The sequence below is a fragment of the Siphateles boraxobius genome, unplaced genomic scaffold (genome assembly GCF_051911475.1).
Source record: "Siphateles boraxobius isolate OS27281-9 unplaced genomic scaffold, OSU_SipBor_1 6, whole genome shotgun sequence".
In the NCBI taxonomy this organism is placed as follows: Eukaryota; Metazoa; Chordata; class Actinopteri; order Cypriniformes; family Leuciscidae; genus Siphateles; species Siphateles boraxobius.
In genome coordinates this window covers 12778981-12791108 of record NW_027509186.1, presented here as the reverse complement: position 1 = coordinate 12791108, position 12128 = coordinate 12778981, and the positions used below count along the sequence as shown (strand labels likewise).

Sequence of the window (12128 nt, the reverse complement as noted above, 5' to 3'; positions counted from 1 at the left end):
TGTAGAGTTATTTATTTCCTCTGTGTTTGTCTTCTCAGTTTAGTAACCCACACATCATATGAAAAAAAGGAAAAAAAGATAAGTATAAATGAACCAAATTATGTAGTTCAAGTTTGGCTTAAACCAAGAAACTGATAAAAAAATGAGTTTATCACCTGAAGAGTGAATGTCCAGTTTCTCTGGATGTGTATGATTCTCTGTACTGTGTTTTGTAGACTGTGACTTTACAGCTGTCACAAGAATATATGCGCATGACATCTGCTACACGTCACATGAAACACCAGATATGCAAATATTGAAATGATAAAATGATTGAGAGAGAGAAAAAAAACAGACTGTCTGAGTAAACATTTAAACAGAAAAGAAATTGAAAGCTTGCGATATTTTATTGACATTTACCTACAAACATAAATCAAGATATGTTTTTTTCTCTAGTCCTCAGTTTAATTTTAAGTTTAACAAGGCAGGATATTGCAGCACAAGAGAAGGAGAACATTTCCTTTTCCTTTTAGCAGCACACCCTGAAATGTGTAGCAAATGAACTCTAAAAAATTATTAATAATAAATACATGTTATAATTAATTATGAATATATGGATCAGTTCATAGAATTAACTTAATGTAGTAAAATTAATATTACAATCAATTAATCTGTTTGTGCCGTGAACACTCAGTTTTAATTGTTTATTAATTCTAAGAAATGTACATTTCAGTTCAGTTCAGTTCAGTTTATTTATTTTGTCATTGTTACAGAACAACGAAAAGTTGTTAGAGCAAAAAAACAGACAGACAGGCATATAGTTTTAAGTTGTTCACCCATTTACCTTATGAGTATGTGTCCTCATAAATTAAATTAAATTACCCATGACTTTGTACCTAATTTTAACCCCCCATAAATACAATACATACATAAAAAATTAAAGTGCTATGTCCAGTAAAGTACATAATGCAATTAATAAATCTAGTAAAGGTAGGGCTGTTGGAGTGTTTTTGCAGCAATGCAAAGTCCAAATCACAGGTAGTGAGGTGTGCGGACAGAAACATTATGTCACAGAGGGATGTCCAATGGGGAGTGGGAGGGTAGACTTCTCATTAAGCAGCCTAACTGCATGGGGGTAAAGACTGTTGGCTAACCTGCTGGTTTTGGCCCTGATGGACCTATATCTTCTCCCCGAAGGCAGTAGTTGGAAGAGGTGATGTGCTGGATGTAGATGGTCCTGGAGGATGTTCTTCACTCGGTTCATGCAGCGGGAGGTGTACACAGTTGGGATGTCTGGGAGAGTGACCCCAGTGATCTTTCCTGCGGCTCTCACCACTCTGTGTAGGGCCTCTTTCTCTGAGCTGGTGCAGGCCGCAAACCACACCAATAACCCGTAGGTCAACACACTCTCCACTGCACAGTGGTAAAAGTTGATCATGAGTCTCTGTGGCAGTTTTGCCCACTTCAGCTTCCTGAGGAAAAAGAGGCGCTGTTGGGCCTTCGCTGTGGCAGAGGCGATGGTTTTCCCCCACGTCAGATCCTCCGTCACAGTCACACCTAAAAACTTAAAACTAGAGACCCTCTCCACCACCTCATTTCCAATGAGGAGTGGAGAATGGTTTGACTGTCCAGTCTTGCGGAAATCCACGATGATCTCTTTGGTTTTCTTTGTGTTGAGGGTCAAGTTGTTGCTGCTGCACCATGCCGCCAGCAGTTGGACCTCTCGCCTGTATGCAGTCTCGTTATTCCCGGCGATGAGGCCGAGCACTGTTGTGTCGTTGGCAAATTTTATAACATAGTTGGAAGGGGAGAAAGAACTGCAGTCGTGTGTGAAAAGTGTGAAGAGAAGTGGGCTGAGCACACAACCCTGGGGAGCCCCGGTGTTAATAATCAGGGTGGAGGATGTGTGCTTGCCTACTCTGACATATTGTGTGCGGTTTGTTAGAAAGTCCAGTATCCAGTTAAATAATGAGTTGCCTAGTCCAAGTCCATGTAGTTTGTTGCGTAGTTTATTTGGCAAGATTGTGTTAAATGCTGAACTAAAATCGACAAAGAGAAGCCTTGCATATGTGTTCTTGTGCTCAAGATGTTCTAGCAAAGTGTGTAACACAATAGCTATGGCATCCTCTGTTGACCTGTTCTTCCTGTATGCAAACTGGTATTGATCTAGTGAGGGCGGTATGGCAGTTTTTATATATGTGATGACCAGTCTCTCAAAACATTTTGCGATGATGGGGGTGAGTGCCACTGGCCTGTAGTCGTTCAGGCTTGTGACATTAGACTGTTTGGGGACTGGAACTATTATGGTCGATTTCAAGCATGCAGGGAACCATGAGTTCGCCAGCGACAGATTAAAGATGGTAGTGAAGACCGTTGTTAGCTCGGCTGCACAGTCTTTAAGCACCCGACCCTGTACTCCATCTGGTCCTGCTGCTTTCCTTGGTTTGATGTTGCGTAGGCAAAGTCTGACATCATGAGGACACAAGACTAGGGCAGCGTCATTAGGGGGGAGAGGGGGCAACACAGAGTCTTTGTTATCTCTGTCAAAGCGGGCATAAAAGATGTTAAACTCTTCAACTGAGGTGGCACAACTGTTGACAGGGATAGATGACACTCCCTTGTAGTCTGTGATTTCTCTAATGCCCTCCCAGACCTGCCGGGGGTTTGAGGAGTTGTAGAAGTGGGCCTCAACGCGGTTCTTGTATGCTAATTTGGCATATCTGATGCCCTTTCTAAGAGCTGCCCTGGCTGTACTGTATGCCTCAGTGTCCCCAGATCTATAAGCTATATCCCTGGCGTTAGTTAATGTTTTTAATTTTGGTGTCATCCATGGTTTTTGGTTTGGAGCTACAAGGACCTGCTTCGAAGTTGTAACGGCATCCACACAGAAGTTGATGTAATCCAAAACTGATTCAGTGAATTCATTCAGAGAGCCTGGTGTCAATACCTCCTGTCCTCTAAAGATATCCCAGTCGGTGGAGTCGAAGCAATCCTGGAGTCTGGGGATTGCATCATCAGGCCACATCCTAACAGACCTAGTTAAGGGCCTAATGGATCTGGCCTTCGGGATATAGCAGGGGTATAAGAGGAGTGAGACATGGTCAGAGAGACCCAGGTGGGGGTACGCCTGAGCTCTAAATGCGTGTGCCATATTAGTATATACCTGGTCGAGTATATTATTCCCTCTGGTTGCACATCTCACATTACGATGGAACGAGTGAAGTACAGTCTTTAAGTATTCCTGTGAAGCAGTTTCAGAGACTGCTGGGGCTCAGGGCAGCAGCGTCCAACTTCATACCTTTTGGCCTGCTACACATGAGACCCCTACAGTGCTGGTTGAGAGCCAAGGGGTTTTCCCAAATCGGCATCGATTCCATATACATAGTATACAGTCTTTAAATTTCCGAGCCGCAGGCCTCATCCCCAGGCCGTGAGCCGCAAGCCTCATAGGCGGGTGGAAAGCCGCAATGGCAGCCACATACACCTTAAGTGTGGACGGGGTAAGACTGGTCGATCTTGGAGGAACTCCAGCACTGAAGCCACTGGGCAGTTAACTGGGTCCACCTCACGCTCTCTACACCAAGTGGAAAACACATTCCACTTTAGGCTGTACAGTCTCCTGGTGGAAGGAGCCCTGGAGCTGAGTAGGGTCTCGACAACATCTGCTGACAGGCCAGCCTCTAGGTACCTGCCCCCTGCCTGAGACAGCAGATCCCTCCTCAGAGGGACCTGCCACGGGAGGCCGTCTAGCAGTGCTACAATGTCCGAGAACCATATCTGGGTCGGCCAGCGGGGTGCTACTAAAAGTAGGCTGATCCCTTGCAGGCGGACCCGCTCCAAGACTCCCGGGAGCAGAACGATCCGGGGAAATGCGTACAGACCCAGCCTCAGCAACGTCTGCATCATAGCGTCCAGCCCTAGCGGAGCTGGATACCTGAGAGAGAACCACACTGGACAGTGGGACGTCTCTTGAGATGCGAACAGATCCACTTCCACTGGGCCGAATCTCACGCACATGGCCTCCACCACCTGGGGGTGGAGTCGCCACCCATCGGGCGTCAGCCCTTGCCTCGACAGAACGTCTGCTCCCTGATTTTGGTCCCCGGGGACATACATCGCTCTGAGAGACGACAGTTTCCCCTGGGACCACAGAAGGATCTGGTGTGCCAGTCTGCATAGAGGGTGCGACCTCAGACCCCCCTGATGATTCATGTACGCGACTACAGAAGCGTATCAGGACATGGTGGCCGCGGAGGTCCGGGAAAAAACTCCTCAGAGCTTTGTAGACTGCCAGCATTTCCAGGCAGTTGATGTGCCAGGAAGAATGCCGGGTCTTCCACAGACCTCTCGCAAACGGCCGTCCATGACCGCGCCCAAACTAGTGTGAGAGGCATCTGTTGAAACGATTTTTCGGCAACATGATGCTCCCAGCACCGGTCCCTGGGACAGGGAACCAAGGTTTCCTCCATATGACAAGGGAACGAAGGCATCTGCGCGTTACTCTGATCGTATGGAATGGATTTGGGAAAACCCCTTGGCTCTCAACCAGCACTGTAGGGGTCTCATGTGTAGCAGGCCAAAAGGTATGAAGTTGGACGCTGCTGCCATGAGCCCCAGCAGTCTCTGAAACTGCTTCACAGTGAGGTTGTGGCCTAGCTTCACTCTGGAGACCATTGCCAGTATGGACTTCACGCGCGCAGGAGTCATCTGTGCCCGCATCGTTGTGGAGTCCCATACAACTCCCAGGAACGTAGTCCTCTGGGAGGGCGTCAACACACTCTTTTTTCTGTTGAGTCTCAACCCCAGGCTCTGGATGTGGGCGAGGACGACATCTCGATGCCGAATCGCCAGCTCTCGCGACTGGGCCAGTATCAGCCAGTCGTCAATGTAGTTGAGCACCCTGACGCCCTCGAGCCTCAGGGGTGAGTGCTGCATCCATGCATTTTGTAAAAGTGCGAGGGGAGAGAGCTAGGCCGAACGGAAGAACCCGATATTGGTACACTTCGCCCCCGAAAGCGAACCTCAGGAACTTCCTGTGAGTGACATGGAAGGATGGAAATATGGAAGTACGCGTCCTTCAGATCTATCGTGAAAAACCAGTCCTCGAACTGGATCTGACTCACGATGGCTGGGATTGTGAGCATCCTGAACCTGAATCTCCTCAGGGACCGATTCAAGTGCCTGAGATCTATTATTGGACGCAACCCCCATCTTTCTTGGGAACAATGAAGTACCGGCTGTAGAACCCGGACTCCCTGTCTGGCAGAGGAACACGTTCTATGGCCTCCTTGACCAACAGGGATTGAACTTCCTGTTCCATAACCCGAACATGCTCTGGGCTGACCACAGACCAGACCACCCCGTTGAACTTCGGGGGAGGGGAGCTGAACTGCAGCCTGTAACCCAGCTCTACAGTACGCAGGGCCCTAGCAGATATATTCGGAAGGCATGACCATGCGCCAAGATAATATTCTAAGGGAACCAGCCTCTAGGCTGGCCTCGGGTATTACCCAAGACTCGTTCCCGACCCCCTGAAGCGGCTGGCCGGCAGGGAGCGGTCGACAACGAGCAAAGGAACCAGGCTCTCGAGCCTGGCTTCGGGTATCAATCTGGATTCGTTCTCGACCCCCTGAAGCGGATCTCCGGTAGGGTTGTACCGAAAACGATTCTCGATGGGCGGACACGATTGCTGCCTGGCCGCAAGCCTGTGGGGCAGACAGAGCAGCGTGCGTTCGCTGGAAACTGATGTGTCCCGAAGCGCACTTAACGGCTGGATACAGACATCGACTTCCTGAGGGCTTCCCTGAAGGGAGGCTCTTTCGGTTTCATTCTCGACACCCTGAAGCGGAGGACCGGCATGGAATAATGGAAAACCGTTCCCGATGGGCGAACACGAGCACTGCCTGGCCACAAGCCCTTGGGGCGGACACTGCAGCGCGCATTCGCTGAAAACCGATGTGTCCCGAAGCGCACTTGACGCTGGATACAAGCATCGATTTCCTGAGGGCTCCGCAGAGGAGCGATTCTCGCTCGTCCCTCCACGGGGGGGATAACCCTGCTATTTTTGTCTCGTTTTCGATACCCTGAAGCGGAGGATCGGCAGGGAAAAATCAAAAAACGATTTTTGATGTGCAGAAGGAACACTGCATGTGAAACACGGTCTAAGTGGTAGGCTGAATTAAAATATTTAACTTCCTTAAAGTCAGATAATATTTCATCATTTTAATTTCTTAAAATTAAATGCAGCCATAATTACCAGAGAATACTGTTTTGTGTTATACAATCTCGTAATCTACACGCTGCCTCGGCAAACGCGAGTCGAGTCATTACAATATATTTGGCTTTCATCCCTCAAGAAGAAAGTCAATAGGTGCGAGGCTGAAACAGCGGACAGCGCACGGATATACACGTCGAGATATTTCTCAATGAACAGCTGCCAAGCACCCTCAGGAGCTGACTGTGAATGCCTCGCACCATACAGTATATTTCACAGATCGCGTGTGTCCCCTTCATTGCAGACCCGTACTCTACGCGCTGCCTCGGCAAACGCGAGATTCGAGTCGTTCACAATATATTTGGTTTTCATCTCTCGAGAAGAAGACGGGCGCGAGGCTGAAACACCCGAAAACGCACGGCTGTGCGCGTCGAGATATTTCTCAATGAACACAGCCAGCACCCTCAGGAGCTGACTGTTCATGCCTCGCACGCACACAGAATCTTTATTGCAAAGTAGACCTGTAATCTACGCGCTGCCTCGGCAAACGCGAGATCCGACCCACTAGATTCTGTATTGCAATGTACGACCTTTAATCTACGCGCTGCCTCGACAACGCGAGATCAAGTCACAGAATCTTGATTGCAGAGTAGACCCATAATCAATGCGCATTCCTCGGCAAACGCGAGATCTGAGCCACTATAGATTCTGTTTTGCAATGCAGACCTTTATCTGCATGCTGCCTCGACAACGTGAGATCCCAGTCACAGAATCTTTATTGCAGAGTAGACCCGTAATCAACGCACTGCCTCGGCAAACGCGAGATCCGAGCCACTATAGATTAGATATTGCAATTCTTATGGGACAAACAACACCAAATAGGACAGACAGTTTGACACAGAGCGCTTTAGCTGAAGAGCAAAAAAGCTAATAGGTGTGTTCGCATCGGCTGCGGCTGGATGCAACCGATCGCCGAGAGTTGCCGCGTGCAGGCGGGGAGGAGCTGCAAACAGAGACGTGAAGTCGGACACCTTCTGGTTCCCGTAGTGTGACCGCTGACGTGGTGTTTGCATACTTTACCAAAGCTGAAGTGAAATAAATGCAATATTTGCAAAATACACAGATGTTCAGGAGACATTTCCATTCAATACTTTATGTACTGCTTTATACAGCGTCTGTTTGAACAAGAATAAAGTTACTACTATCAATGAAGTGGAATCAACGTTTTTAATCAGTTTTATTTTGATAAACATGACACAATATAACATCGTGAGATCGTGACTACATGAAAATAGTTATAAAAAATGATTTGTGAGCTTTAGTGGAACTAAAGGTGTGAGAATAAACAAGAAACACATGTGATCATTGTCATGTGGTGAATCCGGCCAATCGTGGAACAGTTGTGTCGTCATCAGAGCTCATGCAGCTGCTCTTGAGAATCTGCGATGGCTGCGTCCTGCGGCTGCTCTCGAATCGCTCTCGCGCTACTTTAATGGCATACATCACAGTCATGTTGCGTCGGCGCTGCATCAAGTCGGACCAAATTTCTAACCGGCATGCACTGCTTCAAGTCAGCCGCCGATCGGTCTGCGCAGGGCTGCATGAAGTCGAACAAGCCTCAAGTGTGTGTGTGCTGGGCGTCCCTTTGTATCTTCTTGTTATGCCGTCATCTACTACGTCATGACGCAGCACCAATCAGGATTGGACAGATTTCATTCATGCTTCAGACGCGCTAAGCTGGGGGCATTCCCCATAGTGTCGTCACGACGACGGCGCAGTGCGAGTTCCCTCGAAGGGGAACGCAACTTATGCGAGTAATGCGACGCACTGCTGAATTTAAGCTACGCCATGACGCACTACACTTCCGACGTCACAAGTTGCGCATTAAGGGCAAGTAGACTGTGTATGGCCATTTGGCCATAAGCTAGAATTTTACTTTGTAACGTGTTAAATATGAATATTTTTCTCACACAAACTCATCTTTTGATTCAGAAGGCCTTTATTAACCCCCCAGAGCTGTGTGGAGTTCATTTGTGATGGATAGATGCACTTTTTTGAGCTTCAATCTGTTGGTTGCAATCCACTGCCATTATAAAATTAGTCTGAAAGAAGAATAGGATGGCTTGAGGGTGAGTAAATCATGGGATATATTTCATTTTAAAGTGAACTACTCCTAAATTAGACCTATGAGGAAGGATGCCTTTAAACTTTAAAATATTAAATCAAGTGAAAATTATGTTATCATTTAATCTCTTTAAAGAGGACTTATTATGCTTTTTTACATTTTCAACTTAGTGTGTGATGTTGCTAGCCTGACGTCGTCATACTCAGATTCTAGTCAGAATGTGAGTCTGATACTGCTCCATTGGGCTGTGATTATAGGGCTTGTGTCAACCGAACCAGGAGATAAAAGGCCTCTGCACTCAATTGGATAGACCTAGAACCAATCAGAGCAACGGAGTAAGTGACGTATGTTGAGAGATAGATTAAAGTTGATAGATTAAACTTTTTCCGAATCCCGTAGGAAGGACGGCAAAAACATCTTTCCCATCAACAAAATGCCTTGATAGCTGTCAGGATACAGGCACAGAGGCGGAGGTAAGTGAATTCAAACGTGAGTTTATTTACAATGATTCAAGTGACAAGGTGAATTGGCAAGGTTCAGGTGAAGGTGCGGTGACGATCACTACGTGCAGAGCGGATTCCAGGTGAGCAGATCCTCCTTTAGTTAGCTTGGCGTGAGCAGACACTGTTCATTGATACGTCTCCTTTTCTATTTCAGATACAGTAGCGGACACGGAGATCTCGGCAGGAACGTGGGACACTCAGACGAATCTCCAGGACTCGGGGAACATGGGACCAGGCAGGACTTCTGGGAACAGCGGGACAAGGATACAAAGGTGAGTATTTCAAAGGTGAGTATACGTTACGTGGTGGTTTTCAGGTTGACTTGGAGACTTCAGGAGACAGAGGGTTATGGTCTATTCCTGTTGGAGGCTTGACAAACACTGAAGTGTGCATGGGTGTTTTGTAGAGCTGGGTGATGAGGTAATTGATGGTGCACAGGTGTGAGTGGTTAGTATTCCGGGGAGAGTGATCTTTGACTGGTGGATGGGAATGAATCTGATTGATTCCTGACAATAGCGGTTCTCTGTTCCTCTTTTAAAATTAATGCGCTGTCTATATCTTCTATAACACACGCGATAGCGGAATATACACAACTCAATTCTCCAGCAGCAGCCATGAATTCAACCCAAGCGCTCTTTGATGACGTGGATGGTTACGTTACCTTTGCTCATCTGTCCATCATCGTATAAAGCCCGCCCTGACAATTTGATTGGTCCGAACAATTTTTTGTGCGGACATAATAGCTCCTCAACAAATCGAGTCCAGATCCAAAGAGAGTTAGTCTGTAAATCAATAAAACCATCATCCGTAACATTGTGAACATCGATTGTAGTCTTAAGGTTTTTTTTTTCTTTTTTTCTGGGAACGTCACGTCACAATGTCCCTCATTTAAACAATACCTGCCTGAGGCAGGTGCACAAAAATGGGTCAGGGCCTGGTTGAGTTGAGTTAGTAGTCTGTTAAAACTCACGGTTAAGGTAAGGGGAGTGACATTTTTGAAACCCACTCAAATCGGTTGACCAATCACAACACACTGTTCCAGCACGTATTAGAAAACATATCGGACTCATTTGAATTCTGCTCAGAATGCTATATTTTAAAGCAATATGGAGGAGATTGGGAGGAGAAACGATTTGAGATTTACTAGGAAACTGCGGCTTTACCGAGCTCAACGGCTCTGGCTGGTGGATGGATGAATCAGTCTCTCTAAATTCCTCCTTTTCAAGAGCTATACTCTGCTCCGATTGGCCAGATGGCCCAGTCTGTCGTGATTGGTCTACCGCGTACAGTGCGTCTTTTAAACATCCATATCTGTCTCTATCTCCTGTCAGAAAAAAAAAAGAAAAGAAAATTCTATATTCAAATTTGTATGTGACGTGTAGCAGATGAAGTCATATATTCTTGTGGCAGCGGTGAAGTCAGTCTACAAAACACAGCACAGAGATTTATACAAATCCAGAGAGACTGGTCATTCACTCTTCAGGTGATAAACTTTTTTGATTGAATTTCTTTTTTTTACCATCAACTATAATCAACTGCGTAATTGTGTTTATCTGTCCAAGGGTTTTGGGGCAAGAGTAATTTTTTAGAGATATTGAATTAAAAGAGACTGGATTTTAACTTAGTAAAAAAGCGCTCTGGTTATTTGAACGTAAACAAAGTATTTTTAGTATTTTAAACTGGATCGTTCAAACTGGATGCATTCAAAAATATTGAAATCTTACTTATACTGAGTTCATTCAATCAGGCTGAATTCACTGGTTCATTTATGCTTCTCTTTTCCAGTAAATCACAGTTGCAGTATATATTGCTGAAGACAAACACGAAGGAGATGAACAACTACACAGTGAACTTCACCACACCTGTAGAATCTACAAACTCCACAACTGAATCTTTCTGGTTACTTGACCATCTGAGAATTTGTACGTTCAGCATCAATCTCCTGTTTGGTTTTCCTACTCACTCCTATATTATATGGCTCATCATCACAGGAACAGGAAGTGGAGTCGCATTAGAGTTCTTCATCCTCAATCTCTCTGTTTGTGAACTTGGTATCTGTCTGAATAGTTTGATCAGTGCACTGTCATTTAGTTTTTTTAGTCTCTCAACATTTAGATCCTTTTCACTAGGACTTGTCACCACTGGCCGTCCCGTGTTTCAGTGTCTGATCTGTGTTGAGCGTTACCTGGCAGTAGTTTATCCTGTAATCTTTCTGAAGTACAAACCTCTCAGATATAGAGTGATCTGCTGCACTGCAGCCTGGATAACTATTCTTGGCTCCTGCTTCTGTTACTTATTTATTGACACAAAAACTGGACAAATACATAAACAATTTTTCTCGCTGCAGTTCCTACTGGCCCTCTGCATCCAGTTGTTTTGTGTTGTGGCTGTTCTCAGGGCTCTGAAGCAGTCAGGACCAGGAGAGAGAAGAAGAGAGAGAGAAGAGGAAAACCACATGAAGAGAAGAGCGTTTCAAATCATTCTAATCACTACTATTAGCATGACTATCATATATGTCCCATTTGCTACAGTAGGATTATTTACCATTCTAACAAACCACTATATTCATAAACTTTGGATCACTGGTCTGATTTGTTATGTACTGGCTGGTTTTGTTCAGCCTGTTCTTTTTCTGCACCGCACTGGGAAACTCTCCTGCTCTTGTGCACCATGAAATGGTGATATATGATTTAATTGTTATTTAATCATTTTAAATAATTGATAAATTAATTGACTGTTAAATTAAATAATTTTATGCTGAATGTAGTTATTTATTTTATTTTATTATACTTGAAAATTATAAATTCAGTTTCAGAGCTGATATATTGCTTTTCTTTCTCCTGTGTAGCCTTAAAGGACCACATTTGCACTGACTTATAGTAATAGCTTCATGTCGTGGTTTTGTTATGTTAAATGTGCAAGTCAGTGATCTCATTAAAAAGTTGTTGGTATTTGCATGTAAAATACAGTTAGAGCACAGATTCTCGTACGTTTGAATTGAATGATAACATGCTATTGACAACATGCATCTAAAATGCATTTTACGTATAAACGCTAATTACGATTATCTGCAAATAATATGCTGATTTTATTACATGTAATCAGTTATATTAATAAAATATGCCAGAAAATTTGTTTAACAACTTTAAGTTGTTTGTTTATTCAAATAAAAAAGGTTATCAATGACCGAGTGTCTCCTTTTATTTTGCTATAACAGTGATTCCAAAACAAATTATATTGAGTTTTTTTTATTTTTTATTTTTATTTTTTTTATACCTGTACAATGCCAATTAACCAACTCTTTTCT

General features: G+C 45.0%; 1 protein-coding gene across 1 annotated transcript; it reads left to right on the top strand.

Moving 5' to 3' along the window:
• The first annotated feature begins 4189 nt into the window (after positions 1 to 4189).
• On the top strand, positions 4190 to 11495 carry LOC143715703 (uncharacterized). Its single transcript, XM_077207455.1, has 3 exons — positions 4190 to 4362; positions 8976 to 9093; positions 10617 to 11495. The coding sequence occupies exons 1-3, from the start codon at positions 4190 to 4192 to the stop codon at positions 11493 to 11495; spliced, it is 1170 nt and encodes a 389-aa protein (XP_077063570.1).
• Positions 11496 to 12128: the final 633 nt, after the last annotated feature.

What these genes read in the sequence shown, in the direction of transcription:
- LOC143715703 (XM_077207455.1), top strand. Translation starts at nt 4,190, where the DNA reads ATGTACGCGACTACAGAAGCGTATCAGGACATGGTGGCCGCGGAGGTC. An exon ending in ATGACCGCGCCCAAACTAGT is followed by an intron (nt 4,363 to 8,975) that starts GTGAGAGGCATC and finishes TTTCTATTTCAG; the next exon opens with ATACAGTAGCGGACACGGAG. An exon ending in AGCGGGACAAGGATACAAAG is followed by an intron (nt 9,094 to 10,616) that starts GTGAGTATTTCA and finishes AGTAAATCACAG; the next exon opens with TTGCAGTATATATTGCTGAA.